The 17,264-nt window shown below is 37.6% G+C and overlaps 1 protein-coding gene across 4 annotated transcripts; it reads left to right on the top strand.

Annotated features, from left to right (window-relative positions):
* The first annotated feature begins 1,148 nt into the window (after positions 1-1,148).
* Positions 1,149-15,236, top strand: ZNF800 (zinc finger protein 800). 4 transcript variants are annotated; one of them, XM_066550671.1, is made up of 6 exons: positions 1,149-1,246; positions 1,815-1,925; positions 4,562-4,657; positions 7,895-8,038; positions 10,402-12,157; positions 13,538-15,236. In XM_066550671.1, exons 2-6 carry the CDS (start codon positions 1,865-1,867, stop codon positions 13,545-13,547), a joined length of 2,067 nt encoding a protein of 688 aa, XP_066406768.1. In that variant the 5' UTR covers positions 1,149-1,246; positions 1,815-1,864; the 3' UTR covers positions 13,548-15,236. The 4 variants fall into 4 exon arrangements, with proteins under 4 accessions (XP_066406768.1, XP_066406771.1, XP_066406769.1 ...); XM_066550674.1 differs by having other exon boundaries at positions 13,534-15,236; XM_066550672.1 differs by having other exon boundaries at positions 1,178-1,246; positions 1,818-1,925.
* Positions 15,237-17,264: the final 2,028 nt, after the last annotated feature.

Below are 17,264 nucleotides of genomic sequence, written 5' to 3'. Positions count from 1 at the left end.
ACAAAGGTTTCAATTGAGTTCTGCTCTACCTCAGAGTTAAGATGCTACTTGGCACTCAGCTGTTTGAACTGTTCTCTGACATTTAAGGGGTTTCCAGTTTTTAACCAAAATCCAAATGCAACTGATGGAGTTTGAATTTGGTCTCATGTTGCTTTGGAAAAAGAAGACTTATTGATTAAAGCAATGTCCATATTTTAAAAGAAGACATTGTTGTGCACAAGTTGATGGCCACAGATGGTAAGGTTTCTCCATGTCTGATTTGAGAAAGTATGAGATATCTTATTGTCACACAGACAGTAATGTGACTGGAACTTTGTCTCAAACCATCAGTCCTATCTCCATTAAGTAATGCTATTACAAGCCAAAGCTTCACAGATTGTTTTTGTGTTAGTACCATCACCAAGCATTTTTTCCTGCGCTGGTGTGCTTATTCCTGACATTATCTTACAGATTTTTCTTCAACGGCAGAAGTTGTTCCTTAAGTGTATGAAGACTTAATCTTACCTTTCCTTTGGCAAAAGCCAAGTATCACCTATTCAACAACCCGAGGTGCCTACAGAAGCGCACTAAGACAGCACAGGACTAAACAGGACTCTGTAGAAACCTGTCTGGAGACCCTGGCTGCCCTGCCACTCACTGCACTGCACCGACGTCCCGCAGCCGGTATTTGGGATAGACATCACACAATTCTCTTTCAAAACACGAATTTTTCCTCCAAGTGTTCAAAACATTAACCTACACTTTTCTTTGGTAGGTCTATTAGTGGTTTGGTTCATATTTTTTTACACTGTAAAGGCGCAGACCAGGCTGCGAGGGGGCAGAAGTGCCACCTCCAGGGATGTTGGCTGCTCCCACGTGCGTCCTGGCACCGGTGCCCCAGGGCAGCGCTGCGCAGCACGGGCGGTCAGCGCGGGCCTTTCTCCCCGCAGGGACAAAGACGGCGCGGGTTCCCGCCGCGCACTCGGCCCGGCGGGTCGGTCCCGTGGCCGGCGCTGCGCCTCAGCCCGCCCGGGGCTCCACGCGCGCCCCGCCACAGCCCCGCGGGCCGGGCCGCCCCCGCCGCCCGGCACCTGTGCGGCCAGGCCGGGGAGCGGCGCCTGCGCACTGCGCGGGCTCTCGCCGCCAGGACCGCAGTCACTTCCTGCCCCCGTGCCCATCCGGCTCCGGGGTCAGCGGCCGCCGCTCTGGCGGGACAGGGGCGAATAAAGTTTAATTCGGGGAGGGAGAAGCCGCCCGTTCTCTCCAGGTAGGGCCCGCCCGCGGCGCCCGCCCGTCGCGCCCGCCCCGTCCCGGCGTCGGTGCCGCTGTCACCTGCGGCCGCGCGCCCCTCCCGCCCGGCCGCGCGTGGCGGGCGCGCCCCGCTCCGGCTCCGGCAGCGCCGCGGAGCGCTCGGCCTGGCGGCGGGAGCGCTGCTGGCCCGGGTGCCGGGAGCGCGGCTCTCCCCACGGGACCCCAAGGACGCCGTCCCACCGGCGGGGCTGCGGGACGAGGCTGCGAGGTGGGGATGGAACGCGGCCGGGCCGCCGCGGAGGGGGCGCGGGGCCGTGCGGCCTGGCCGGGCTGGGCGGGCAGGGCGGCGGCCTGGGGCTCTGCCCGGCGGCCGAGGCGCAGGTGGCGGCGGGGCGGGAGCGGGGCCGTGCTCTCCGCCGCCGTTGCAGAGGGCGTCGTGAGACCTGCCGAAAACAATGGGACTTTCTCCTGCGCCAGGGGTGCCGCTGCTCCGGCCTGCCCGGCCGTAGGAAGTGGGTGTGCGGGGATGGCGCGCTCCTGAGCCCCTTGTGCTTCGGCGGTGACTGCTAATTTGCTTATTTTAGCAGAAACGAGCTGCTGGATGTAGAAGGAAAGTAGGTCTTGCGCACGGAAAATGCCTCTAAGGGACAAGTGTTGTCAGACTGACCACCATCACCATGGATGCTGTGAACCAGGTATAGTGGTGTGTGATGCTTCGGCTGTTTTTCATGTCTCCTTCATTAAAAGCTTGCAGAAACTGTTGTGAGAATGTGAATGTATATCATGAGTGTCAGCTCTAGGTATAAAAAGTCTCTGAATTTTGTTTGGAAATCCGGGTTTTTTTTTGTATCCATGAACTGTCACCTTAAAATCATTTCAGGAAGAGAATATTTTAGTTCCTGCATGTGGGATAATCCTCAGGCCACCACATGGGCGTTGTATGTATGAAGTGAGCAGAGGAAGGCAAGAGCATGTGTAAAACAACTCATCATTTTGTTTCCAAAAAGTGCAGTGTTCTCAGGTTTTTTTTTTTTTTTTGTAAAATGGTGTTTCTAGCAATCATTTGCATTTGTTGTTTATATTTTTACTCTCTCTTCTCTGGTAAACTCTGGTGAAATTGAAAATCTTAGTCTCAGAGGTGAAAAACCCCACCTAAAACAACTCTTCACATTCCATGCTTGAGTGATGTGAAAGATGCTATCAGTGGAAACTAATGAATATTCTGAAGGTTCAGCCAACCTGTTAGATGCTTTTGAAATTATTCTGCTTATTGTTATAATTAGTATTTTTAAAGGCTATTTTGTTTATTTTTGCCTTGTTGTGGCATTTATTTAGATGCTTTCACTTACATATTTGAAAGAAAGGTGCAATTTGGATGCTTTCACTTCTGTTTTGAGAAGAGAGGCATCTGTTTGGGGAATTAACAGATGAAAATGTGAGCACAGGGACTTTGATTATGCCCCTTTGTAATGTAATTGAAATGTAATTTGAGAGTAGGTATTGTTCAGTTAGTAGAAACATTTCTTTGTGTTGATGATGAAATGGTTTTGAGTTGTTCTAATGCTTTAAAAAGATAAAAATATTTTTATTTCCTGACAAATTAACAGTGATGTGTTAGGTTTTCTTTACCTGTGTTACTCCTGTTGCTGTCAGTTGGTGTTGTACATGCATATTAGAGGCTGTATACAAACCAAAATGTTTTATTTTGAAGTGAAGGGATTAGGTTAGTAGAATACAATATGCCATTGTGTTAGAGATCCCCAAATGATTAGCTGATTTGTCATGGTTGTTATGTGTGTGTATTTATAACAGTATATTATGGGACCAGGATACTTGGGTGGAATGTTCATTGTGTTGTCCTTTTTTACAGTGCTTTGTTTTCTGATGTTCTATTCAGCGAGAATTTATTTATAACCTTTTAGCTCAACATACCAGTCATAATTTGTTTAGTCTTTTTGCACTTATTATCTCTAGTTTCATACTATGCCTCAACTGGCCTTTATTAAAAATAACTGTCTAGAGATCTCAGTGCTACATTTAGAAATGAAAACCTTACAATGGGTTAAAATCAAACCAAATGGTTAAGGTGGGAGCCAGTTTATGAAATGCAAGGCTTAGTCAATAAGAAATATAAAATAGGACCTAACTAATGATTTTGCAACACATGCTTCAAGAAGTGTTCTTATTCCTGTAAATCTGGGTTCCCTCTGGGCAAGGCTTAATTGCCATGTCTATATACAGCAATGGAGTGCTATTAATTTTCACGTGTGCAAATACTGTGTATTGGAATTGCTAAAGGATCTGATTAATATATGTTTTAGTTTTAATAGCTTTTGCAAAGAATATGTGTTGGCGATGGAGAGAGACGGGGAGACCGATTTGGTGATCAGAATCCGATTTTATTGTGGGATACAAACACTTCTATACTATTTCAGGGAGACTAGTAATGTGTACTACAATGATTAGGTTAAAATCACATACACAAACTTATGCATATATCAGCATCTCTTGCTTGCAGAGTTTAATGGGATTTTCTTTTCCTTGTAAACCTGTTTGATTTAATCTTCTTGCAATCTAGGTCTAATTTTCAAAGTTCTGTTTGCTTTTGCCAAGGCACTCTGTTAACAAATCTCTTATATTAACCAGGTCCAAAGTCCATCATCTGTCTTGTGTCCCCCAACATTCCAACAAGGATGATATGGAAAGAAACATCAGAAATAAAGTATCCCCTCAGCAGTTTATTTGAGCCTGAAGAGTTTATTGAATGTAGCTTTCATGGTTAAAAATATGTGCTAGGTTTTTTTGGTATATGCTATGTAGCTATGCTTTTGCATTTTTTTGATCGTTGCTACCTTAAATTTGGCTTCAGTGTTTAGGTGCATACTGGCAACATTGAAGTCATGTAGTGTGCTGTGAAGTATTTGGTAATGCTGGTAATAAACAATTTGGTAATGCTCTTTTGTACATGCCATTTAGTTTTAACAATGGGAGTCAAGTAGATTGTTCTGTGGAATTCCTTTAATAACCTAATTTCTACGGAGTTAATTTGGTCTTATATATTTATGTTTCTATGTTTTTTTACATGTAGCTTTGAATACAGACAAAAAAAAGTGATTAAAATGACAGCAGATTGTCAGAAGGTATCATAGCTGGAAAATTCACTGTTGACTGTTTTTTAATTCAGTATAAGTGAAAATTTTAGAGTAAGGCTACTTTTACTGTAGTCCTGGCTGTTCTTTTTAGCTAGTTTACTGTATGTATGGAAGATTCCTAAATTACAAAAATTACCTGAGTGTTTTCTAATGGCTTATTATCCTTTTATATATTTCAGTGCATCTGTTGGAGCCTGGTGATCCTCCGTTATTACAGCAGCCTCTGCAAACATCAAAATCTGGTATTCAACAAATCATTGAGTGTTTTCGATCAGGTAGGAAACCATGCCTGATCCTTAAGAAGTTCATTACCTTGTTAAAAGCGTTATGTTTATTCAGTGTAATAAAATAACCAGCACCTGACTTTGTCCATATTTGCAAAATATTGGTAGATTTTTTTGGAATTATGTATACTTTTTAGTAAGGGTTTTCATAGAAAGTATTGAAGATACAGATTTTGCTGTATAGTTATCCTTCAAAAACCTTAAAAATTAAGTTTGTTGTTCTGCTTTGTGTCATTTCTGCTGCTATTATCAATGAGTTTATGATAAAACTCCTGAGGTGAAGAAAAAACTTAATCTTGAACATCTTAAATTGCTTCATCATATTACTTTTAAGGTGTTCCTTGATTGACTTTGGGAGTTGCAATACATAGCAATGAACAGCTAAGCATTTGGGGAGGCATGCCAGGGAAGATTGAAACCTTCAATGTTTGCAAGCTGTTTCTACACTTCTGATGTGGCAAACCAAACATTTTACTTTCACAACTTCTTTAGTGCTACTATCTATGCGTTTCTAGATTTTTTTTCCTGTAGATCTTTTAAGTATGTGAAATGTGTTGTGTATTAAAGCACTGCTGCTGTGCAATGAGATGCATGTCTGGTCTGAGTCTTGTAAATGGGCACAGTATTTAAATTGTCCACTAGCGTTTCAATAACTTAATACAAAAACAGGATGTGTGATTATTCATTAGTGACCTTTTTTATTTTGCTTGAGGCCTCAGAGATGCATGACAGGCTTCTTTTGCTTGAAGCAGATTAATGGAATATCTACTGGTAATAGCACAAACTAGTTGCAGGTACTTTGTCTCTGAGTTATTTCCAGATCATCCTCGCTGGCAGGTGTTAAACTGAGAGCTTACTTTGATATCATCAGTTGCCTGCATCAGGGAGGTTGGACAGAAGGCAAGAGGACTTAGACAAAGATTTTACTGGTTTTGAGCAAGCAACATTTCATTATGGAAAGAGAGTATTTGATTCTTGTGGTAAAGGAATAGAAATTTATGACAGAGTATTGCACATAACTGTTTAAGTAATTTTATCAAAAGCTTCTGTCATTCAAAGCATTAAGAATAAAAAGTGAATTCGAATTTTTTTTCCTAAAAAAGAAACTGCTTGCAAAAGGCATAAATTTTGGAATTTCTGATAGAGATATTTATGACTGGTGTTCTCTACTGATTTATTGTGACTTTGATGTTATTCTAGCATCAACATTTACACATATTAACAGAATTTGACAAGGTATCCCCTTGCATTACCATCACAATATACATTTAGATGTAACTACAAAATAGAGAAGACTGCAGTAAGTTAATTTTTTTTTGCTATTTCAAGAAGTTTCTGAATGTCTGCAGTTTATTTCAAAAGGACCAATAATTTTTCTTTACTTTCTGTGAAAAGTTTCACAGATGCATAAGGAGGATTTGAAGCCAGAATGACTACCATGTCATATAGTATGATCTCCAATGTGTCATAAATCCTTTAATTTCATCCAGTAATTCTTAAATCCACTAATTTGTATTGGAAAAAAACCAATTCAGTCCTAAACAGGGACTGAATATAACAGGGGAGAGAATGAGGAACCCGTATGTCCCTTGACTAGGTAGTAATGGAGAATTTTTTTGAGAATGAGGCTTGTGGCTAGGGCATGCATGAACAGCATGGAATTTTATCTACATGGAGCATCTTCAGTTTTGTTCAGCTGGATTTTCTTTATGTGCAGAAATTCAAATGTTGGTGAGATCAGAGTAAACAATTGCTTTGGGGGGGAACTCTGTACAGTTTTTATTTGTTACTATATCTAAATATAGTAGTATATATAGTAGTAAATATAGTTTGGTAGTCTGTTTGTAAAAATGCAGGTCAAATGAGGGTGAAGTTAGTAACACTTAAAGAAAGAGCAGTGGATATGGCTTGGGAAGGCATTGGAGTGGACAGAAACTGTGGTAGCCTCAGATGGTCAAGTTTGGATACCATTTTTAAGGAACTGTTGAAGAAGACACTGTGCTTTGCTGAAACTCAGATTTAGAAATCTTTGTAGTACTCTTCTTGCACCAAGAAATAAGTTTTCTTGGTAAGGCCTATTTGTATTGAAGAACTATAGCCTATTATGAATTTTTTAATATTTGAAAGATTTTAATTTAGAAAATAGTTCTGCAGTGTGTTTGATCTTTGAAAAGAATTCTTAAGAGAAGTGTGATGAGATGCCAGAACACTTGACCTGGTAGTTCAGCTTGCAGAATGTCTTGCTGCTGCTCTTTCATAGATGTTTGATATTATTTATTGATGGTCTAGGTCATTATATTTTTCCTTGTTTGATTAGTTTTGAATAATTAAATTCTAAGAAAAGTCAAGATAAGTAAAATAGCTGAATTTGGTTAGTTAGTGCTTCTTTCTAATTTGGAGTGGGTAAGCATCATTTAGTAATCTGTTGCTATTTTAGGCCTTACATTCATAATTTTCATGAGATAAGAAATGAAGGACTAAGTCTGAAGAGTAAAAAACATGGCAGGAGCTGGAATATGTCAACAATGCTAGATCTAACCATCTTTGTATACAATGAGTGATTGTCTGGAAAGCTGGCATATTTTATCACACTATGTTTTAATAGAGATCTTTCAGGTTAAGTTGTATGTATTTTCCTTTCTTCAGGCTGAAAATGTGCCTACATTTCTACTATCTCACCTAAGTGTCATCATGTTGGACTTGGGTTAGATATCTAAGGGTAGTAACATTTCTTGACCTGTTAGTTATTGTCTTTGGTCTATTCAATCCTTTAGTTTTTTGCCTTACCAGGTGCCATTTCTATGTGAAATAGCTGTATGTGTCTTGTTTTCTTAGCACTGTAGGATAACCCTAAAGAAAAAATACTACAGGCTTCTTTAAATGCTCTAGGTGCTTATTCTTTCCTATTGGGCACTTGTATTGCAACAACTGAATACCATAGTAAGAACTCTTAATGTTAGATGTTAGTTTTTGTTGTAAGTCATTGCACTTTCTTTGTAAACTGTAATGTGTGTAATTCTTGAGGGATTTTTTTCATCCCAGTCATGTCTTCATAGTGAAATTTGGAGCATGTATCATAAACTTTCAGTACAAATGAAGAAGCACTAACAAAAGATAAAATGCTGATATAATTATTCATGGTCTAAAATGTTTCCACTGTCATAGGATGATGTGAATTAAGAAATGAACAGAAAGCCTTCCGTAAGTGTAATATTTATTTTATTACAGGAACGAAACAACTTAAACATATCTTGTTAAGAGATGTGGACACGATTTTTGAGTGTAAATTGTGCCGGAGTCTCTTCAGAGGATTACCAAATTTAATTACTCACAAAAAGTTTTATTGTCCTCCAAGTCTTCAGATGGATGATAGTAAGTCTTATTAATTTAAATGTTTAATAAAGCTCTGTCAAGTTGAAAATTTTATCTTTCATTTCCATTTACGCAAATACCTGAAACAAAATGCAAAATACTGAGGTGGATCTAAATTTCTGTAGTAATGTATGTAGATCACTTTTATGTTATTGAAGGAGCTACACTAATGACTTTATATGAATTAACAACCAAGAGCCATGCCAATATCATAATTAGATAGCTAGTTTATACATCTAATCTTTTAATTGTCACTCTTAACACTTTTTATTCCTTCTTCCCCTTTTTCTTTCCCATCTGTCCTTTACTGTGAAAGATACCAAAAGCATGTCAAAGGACTGGGAAGCTAATCTCACAGAAGGCAGTGACTCTAACAGGGTGTTTCAGTTTTAGGCCATCATAGCTCTGATGGATTTTGGCTGCTCCTGTGAAGTGACCTGGGTCAATATCCTTAATATTCTCCTGTACGGAGAGAATACAGTGCTTGTGTCATGGATGCAGGCTTTTGGTTTTAGTCAGTATGAAACACAGACTAAAAGTTTACCCTTCTATTTAAGGATCTGTGCTTGAGTAATGTTTCACTTTACCATATGCTGTTTTAACATATCCTATGTGATCATGCCTAGCCCAACATCTTTGTTATAGAAAATAAGCTTTATTATTAAAAGAAGTTACTTAAATGATGAGGAAAAAGTTAAGAACTATATTTTTATGGAAAAAGACATTTATTATAGTCTCATTCCAGTGATGACTTTTTCTTAATCTGAGTAAAGTTGATTAATTTGGAAATGTGTCAGCATTCAAAAGTGTTTGTAGAGGTAATTATCTTGATCTCCTCACTAGATCAATATAGGTGCAATGAGGATTTTTCTTTCCTGATTAATGCCTTACTGCCTCAATATTTCAAAAATTAGGAACAGAGGTATACTTTGATGATTGTTTTTTCACATGGTATCAGCTGCAAGGAGAAGGTGAAAAAGCTGGTACTGTCCCCTTCCTTAAATGAGCTGACTTGGCCAGTTAGAGAGTCACAGAGCTTCTCTGTGACAAGGGGTGACTTATAGTTACAAAGCAAGGTTAGAAGTGCATGTGACTTTAGATGTAATAGTTTCTAAGCAAAGTAAGGTTACCCTGAGGAAAGACTTAATATCCAGCTCCTGGCATTCTAGCTTTCTTTTAACTTTCTGATTAACTTTCATATGTTAATATGAAATAGCAGCAAGTAACACAGAAATAAATAACTTCCACTGTTCACTATGAGGTGCAAATAAAAGGAATAATATTACACACTCTGAATAAAACTGTATAAATACTTGTGCTTTATATAAAATTGAGTGTAGTTATTGGACTAAGTGGGAGTTTTTTCAATAAGTAAAAGATAGTGAACAAGAGCTGGGAATCAAAGTTCAGCACACCATGCTGAAAAATCCATGCACTCAATATAGTCATGAAGTAGTCTTAAAAGATACTATAAAATAGGAAAGACTTTTTTACTCTTGGTGAAAGCTATATAGATAGGCTCATTTGAAACAGACTGTAAAAGCTGTTAAAAATTCAGTGTCAAAAATGGATTTGGAGCTACAAAACGCCTATTTTTTGTACTGGCACTTTCCATTTATTGCTGGGTGTGTGGAAGGAATAACTCTGACTGTGGGTTTTTAATTAGCTGTTACCAGGACTCACATCTTTAAAATTATCCACAATAATTTGAACTGTGTCATCTCAGTGCCTCACCTTTTTGCTGTAGGACCCCAGCTTCCTAGTTGTGCCATTGAGGATGCTCTGAGTGTCACACGGGGAACTAGAGCACTGAACTAATTTGGCATTTAAAGGGAGAATTTTACTGAGACCTGTAAAATATGATCTGCTTATATCTTCATGCAATGCTCAGGTTACACAGATGTTTCATTCTTTGGTAAGGATTCACAGAGGTTCAGAATTCACAGAGAAGGGCTTATTTCCAGAATTAGGTTCCTTTATTGTAAGTGCCTGTATCCCACAGTAGGAAAATCGGTTTTTAATGATACTTCAGGCTTAGTTGCACACCTGCAGAACAAGCTCAGTCGAATGATGTTATTCTTGCAATTGATACAGTTTTTTAAAGACTAGCTTAATTCCAGTCATACAGATATTTAGTTCAGGTGGCTTCACATTAGCATGCCAGGAGGGTTATTTCCGATGCTGGCTTTTAATAAAAAGGCAACTTGCAATGATTACTCAAAGCCTTTGAGTGTTCAGAGAGTACAAAAGAGGATTTGTGGAAATTTGTAGATTTAATTCACGTAGTGGTTAAAAGCTGCTTTGAAATTGAAATAATTGGAAATAACCAAATCATTAAAAAATACCTTTTCCTCTTTTCACAGACCTCCCACATACAAAAGATAAGCAGAGTCAAGCCATAAATGACCTTCTTGAAGCAATCTATCCAAGGGTAGATAAGCAAGAATATATAATTACATTGGAACCTATAGAAACTAATCAAAATGCTGTATTTCAATATGTGTCAAGGACTGATAGCCCAGATGAGAACACAGAAAGCAGCCATATCCCTGATCAAACTCCAGTACAGATCCAGGAACCCAGCACTGAGCAACCCAAGACTGTTTCAGCTCCAGCCCCAGTCCCAGCTGGGGATATTCTAGAATTACCTCCTGCTGATCCTGTTACAAACAACGTGATATCTACTCCTGAAGAACAGCCACCAGCAGTAAATCCTGACTTGGACTCTCTGGATAATTCTGATTATGGCCACCAATTGATTTGTTGCCTCTGTAGGAAGGAATTTCATTCAAGACGCAGTGTACGCCGGCACATTCGAAAAGTACACAAAAAAAAGATGGAAGAACTAAAGAAGTATATAGAAACAAAAAAGAAACCAAACCAGTGCTCTGCAAGAGGACGAAATAAGAATGTTCTTGTCGCGTTAGGTAGAAGTTGTCCTGTGTGTTATAAATCATTTGCCACAAAAGCCAATGTAAGGAGGCATTTTGATGAAGTTCATAGAGGATTAAGAAGGGATGCCATTACTCCTGATATAGCTACAAAGCCTGGGCAACCTTTGTTCTTGGATACAGTTTCTGCTAAAAAATCTCTTAAGACCAGAAAACAAAAGTCGTCTTCAAAGGCTGAATACAATTTAAGTGCATGCAAATGCCTTCTGTGCAAGAGGAAATATAGTTCACAGATAATGCTGAAAAGGCATATGCAAATTGTTCACAAGATAACTCTTTCTGGAAAGAACTTTAAAAGAGAGAAAGGACCCAACAATGCTACCAATGGCACAGAAATACAAGTTGAACCAGCAGATTCTGTAGAACCTTCACCCCCTTCCATTGTGCTTTCTCCACAGAATGAATTAAAGGGAACAAATCATTCAAATGAGAAAAAGAACACACCGTCAGCACAGAAAAATAAGATTAAACAGGACCCTGAAAACCCTAAATCAACCTCTAAATCAACCACTAAATCAACCTGCAAATCAACCACTAAATCAACCCCTAAATCAACCAATGCATCTGCTGCAGGTGGCCAGCAAAAAGCCAGGAAGCCAAAACTTTCAGCTGGCTTTGACTTCAAGCAGCTTTACTGTAAACTCTGTAAGCGCCAATTTACGTCTAAACAGAATTTAACAAAGCACATTGAATTACACACAGATGGAAATAATATTTATGTTAAATACTACAGGTGTCCACTGTGCTCTTATGAAACACGTCGCAAGCGTGATGTGATCCGACACATAACCGTGGTTCACAAAAAGTCGCCACGTTACCTTGGGAAAATAACAGCTAGTTTAGAAATAAGAGCAATAAAGAAGCCAATTGATCTTGTTCTAAATAAGGTGACAAAAAGAGGCTCTCAGAAGGATGAAACAAAACAGATCGGTTCAAAACAGGATGTCACCTCTAATTCTCCCAATAAAAAGTATGAAGGAGCTGATGTTGGCATTGAAGTAAAAGTAACAAAAAACTTTTCTCTGCACCGATGTAATAAATGTGGGAAAGCATTTGCCAGAAAAGCTTTTCTAGAACATCATAAGAAAACCCACAAAGCAAACGTATCTCATTCACCTGAAGAAAGTAAAACCAAAGGCAGAAGTACAAGATCTAAAGCTGTTGTCTGGTGAGGAAAAAGAAAAAGTGTTTTATCTTTAAAAAAAAAAACAAAACAAACCAACAATACCACTGCATTTCTTTTGCTGTTGTTGATTTATTGCTGAAAACATATTTTCCCATATATTTTATGGTTTAGTGGTTTAAATGCAAAAGTAGATGTCAAATTTGTTTCTTTTTTAGCATTTTGGAAAAGAGTTAAAATTAAATTTGTCATTGTAGAAAGATGGAATGTAGATTAAAGTGTACTAAGTCAACTCTTTAAACTGTCTTAAGGCATCTGCTGTAATAAAGCTAATATAAGTACATTTTTAAAATAGTATTTTTTTTAAATTAACTGTAATTTTGTATGGTTTGAATAACTTAACTCATTTAATTAACTTTGCTGTGACCACTTGAAGAAGTACTAAAAGTACTAAAGTAAAAGCTGATAACAAAAAATTTCTATGAACTTACTGGAATTAGCATTTGTGAATTTAAATTTTTATTTTAATGTGTATTGCCAACACACTGTCAACAAAGGTGCATAGAGCAGGTTTTTAAATGTAATTTGGTTGCTTAGTTGCTTTGATTTAAAATCATTATGAGTTAGGTGTCTGCAAAGACCTTTGAAGTCATTAAATTTAGAATTCCATTCTTTTAATGCTTATTTATATAAGCCCAGGTTTGGAGACTTCTGGTCATTTAGTTTTTTAAATTGTTCAAATCTTATCAAAGTTTTTGCTTTAAGCATTGGTATGCATTGAAGTCTGCCCTAAAATTTTCTAAACTTTTGCTTATGTGGTGCTCTCAGAATTTTTTACACTTGGAGGGGTTACATTTGTAGCTACTCAGTTTTCCATATGCCTGGCCATGGCCTATTTTTAGAGGACCTTTTAAAAAAGAAAATATTTGTGTGCTGTCACTTTGTGTTTCAAACTGACCAACTGATGGCTGAAGGTTGGGGATTGTACAAAAGTATGATGAAGAGAGACTAGTGATAATTTTAGGAGTTTTTAAGATCCTTATGCAGAATCATCTTTCTAGCATATTTGGCAAAAAGAAAGCAAAGTATATGTGCCTTGTTCTATGTTTCAACTCTGAAATGCTATTGTCTGGGAGGTGATTTGATTTTGAGTTCAGCTTTCACAGTGAATAACCACCTAGTTATATTAAATTGTGATGTGGTGCTTTTATGACTTTCTAATAAATCCTGACCAAATTAGGCAGAACTTCAAAAATGAACTGAGTTGAACCCTGAATTATGCTGAATTCTAGAGGGGGAGTGACTTCTGCATTTTAAATAAGAATTGAAAATTTAACCTTGTAAATGATTTATGTTGTGTAGTTTAAAAGAGAATTATATGGGTGAATTCAAAGTATTAATTTATTCCCATTTCTCTTCAGATAGGTTCAAGTGATGTTCGGAAAGTTTGAAGTTCATTTGAATGAAAAAGACTTTAGTTTGTTGGTGGAACTGCTAATTCTTGATAATGGTACTATAAGGAGGAAATACTTTCATAAACTGTTTTTTTTCCTTACAATATTAATAATCATTCTGACTGCTTGTGGGACAGTACCACTTCCCAAAACACTGAAGTAGTTGAAGTGAAATGCATGTGGTTCTAAATTAGCAGTTATCTCTATGTAGTTGTAGTTTGACCCAGTATAGAACAAACTTCCTGAAATTGAAAAAGAGTATACCAGAGACAAGTTAATGAGCAGCAGCTTTGGAAGAAGGTGGATTTTCCTCATTTAGGAAATCTTCAGAAAACTCATCATGCATACTGGCCCTCCCTGGCAGTGCTAATTGATGGACAGCTCAAACTTTGATGTGATATCCTACTTTGGTAAACGTTGTATTATATACTGTTTTAAATTTATTACAAATGAATGTATAAGAGCAAACAATATAGTGTTTATTGGCTGAATTCTGCTAATTTTAGTGTTTGCCATAAATTCAGTTTGTTCATGCTGACTAATTTCCCAGTTCAAGGACATTCTGAATTTCACTGTGCTGAAGTTGCTTCAAAGACCTCCATTTTGTTTCCATATGTGGTTCACAGGAAAACTTTGTAAACATCTAGAAAGTTTACAAGAATATCCACATTCCTCTATTCTTTAATTTTTAAAAAAATTATACACAAGCACTTTAATGATAGTTGCAGTTTATTTTTTCAGTTTATTTTTGAAAGATCAACACACTAATGTTAATATGAAGGTAGTGAATATTTGCTGATGTATTATAGACAATCTGTGCACAACCACTTATAATGTTAGCTTATTTCATTAAATATTAATAAAAAGGGAGGATAGTTTGGGAGAAACTCAAAATATATTTTCTCTCAAAATCATAAATGACCACTATGGGTAACACTTGACTTTGTGTAATTGGAAAATGTTTAGATACCCTTTTTTTAACCTTTTAATCAAGATTGTAGTGAAACGGTTGCATGCCTACCATTATGAAGTTCTTGGCAGGTTTCATGCAATCATGGGTTTTGTGTTGGGTTTTTTGTTTGTTTGTTTTTTGTTTGTTTATTTTTTATTTTTACCTTTTAGAAAATATTTTGTTTAGTGATTTGTGTCAAATTGCTACAATTTGAAAGGTATTGTACATCAGATGAAATACCATGTTTTTTATATCGGTTCACTCCCTTACTTAGGGAGGTGCCTCGTGTTCATATATACTTTTTTGTATAAAATATATCTAAATGTTGATCACAAGATCAGGAGTAAAAATACTTTTATGGATAGAGAACTATTTGGCCCTGTTAGTGCATTGCACTAAGAATACTGTGAATGGGAACTGAGATTGTAGCTTTGCTCAAAATGTTCTATATTGAATGTACATGCTTTTGTTTGGATAAATGTGTACTGTATTTGATGGAAAATAAAGCAGACTGGAAATGATTTTTAAGTGGGCATAAACAAAAAGATGTTGTGTTTGTAAACTTGGGATATCTTTCACTCCACAGTCGGAAATTACATTGTTTGCATTTTGTAAAGTTTTATTTGTTGATCGTTGAAGCTAGTTCTTTGTAATATTCTGTTGTAATAAATGGGGTTTTTTTAATTAAAAATTTGGCACTTGTGGAGTGAACACTTCACACTGGTGGTCAACCCTTGCTGTATTTTTGGCAAACAAAAATTCCTTGTAAAGGAATCTCTTCTTTAACTGAGGAACTTTTGTTGTTACCCTTTTAGAACAAACTACTGAAGAAAACAGCTATGATAATACTGGCATTTTTGTTTTGATGCTTTCCTGCTGTTTAAGTCTAAGGCAACTTGGATGTACCTGGTCTGTGTTCTCAGCACAAGCCTTTCCGTGCTAGCTGATTCAGCTCTCTTGGCTGAGCTGGATTTGCTCTTCTGCATTACTTATATGCTTTGAGCCTGACAGTCATTTCCTTTATTAAGGGCAAAACAGTCTGCTTTGATGATCTTCCACAGCTGTTGATGTTATCTGAAAGAGCTGAGTGGGCTCAGTGGCAGAGCAGAGACCAAAAAGTGCAGTCCAAGGTTTGCAGCAGATCTTATGTGTACACGTGCTTACATTTTTTTCAATCTGTTGCTCAGATGTTTTCTTCTCCAGGATGTTGTGGTTTTATAGTTCTCAGCTTGTGACTTTCTGCAGCAAACAAAGGGATTTTTTGAGTTACTGTCTTGTTGCCAGGCAGGTAGGGTGAATCTTAGACTGAAATGGATGTGTAAATTATAATCAGCTTCCTTCACTACATACATCTAAATTCAGCTGCTACTCTCTGAAGAAACAACTACCTAAGAATGAACAAGCCTAAAATGGACGCATCATCCTTTAAGTGTGTAAAGCTGCATTTTCTATAAAAAATACATTAATGATACTGACAGATAAGGAGATCAGTAATTTGTCTCAGGTATAGAAGTGGTAATGGCTTTCCAAATTCAGTGAGACATTTCTCTGCATGGTGTTAAACTGGTAGTACATTAGGTGGTGGCTGGGTTGACCAGGCTTAGGATTGGGTGCCTGTGCTGTTTCAGAGTACTTGTTCCCATTAGTATAAGTGAGGAAAACAAGGTGCATGACTTTGTTAACCTGCTCAGAACTGAACAGATTGTGACTCTGGTCTCTTATTAAATCTCTGTACATAAATATTGCCATTTGCTTTATTAAGGATCACTTGCATCTGTGAACAAATTAGGCATTGTGAAAATGGTGTTTGACACTGAAAAGACTGAAGGGACTGTTTTCTTAAGTGTCAGTAATGTCCTGAAGCTTGGGCTGGAATCAGTTCAGTTTGTGCAGGCCATTGTTTTTGCAGTACAATAACATGCAAACACCTCATAAATTGCACTTGATCTGGCATTTGCTATTCTGAGTTACTGTTTAATTATCACTATTTCATGATTTTAACTCCAGAATTTGCTTTTCTGCTATTCAAGGTGATACTGGAGATATTCCACTTAGAAAAGTTATTTTCAGCAAGCTGTCCTTCAGTTTACAGTTACCTTATCTGGGTGCAGTGGGAGGATGTTTGCTTTCAGTGTTTTCTCTCTGTAAACGTTAAGGCAAGTAACTGATGACAGCAATGCAGAGTCAGGTACTTGGTTATGTTTTGACTGTGACTTTCAGAAAGAATTTTGCCTTGGAGAATGTACTGAGAAGTGTGGAGGATGCCTTTGAAACTGAGTGCCTGCACAGCTGTGGACTGACCCACAATGATTGGAAATGGCCAGCAAACTGTTAGCATTCTTGGCTTCAAAACAAGACTGGTAACAGACTAAGATACTTCTGCATCTTGAAAGGAGAAAAAATGTTTTTGTATATTAGAGCTAATTTTCTCATCTTAGTAGATTGTTTGCCTACACCAGTATAATGCAGGGCAATATAATCCAAAAGTAGTAGAATTCCTAACATATTTTTAAACGTTTTTGAGGGATAAGGCGTAATATGTGAGTTAGGTTCTATTAATGTAGGAAATGATAAAACTATGTCACTTTGATAGGTACATTAGCACAGCTACAAGGCAATTATCTTACTCTTTCATAAAAAGTCTCTTCCCTTGTGGAAGGTGCTTGCTGTCATTTTTATGTTTCCATTACTCACCTGTCTAGTTCCCAGTTCAATTTTCATTTTACTGTTTGGCTGTGGTTGAATT

The sequence above is a fragment of the Molothrus aeneus genome, chromosome 5, assembly GCF_037042795.1.
Source record: "Molothrus aeneus isolate 106 chromosome 5, BPBGC_Maene_1.0, whole genome shotgun sequence".
Lineage (NCBI taxonomy): Eukaryota > Metazoa > Chordata > Aves > Passeriformes > Icteridae > Molothrus > Molothrus aeneus.
The sequence above is the reverse complement of the archived record's forward strand: the minus strand, read 5'-3'. Positions and strand labels throughout refer to the sequence as shown.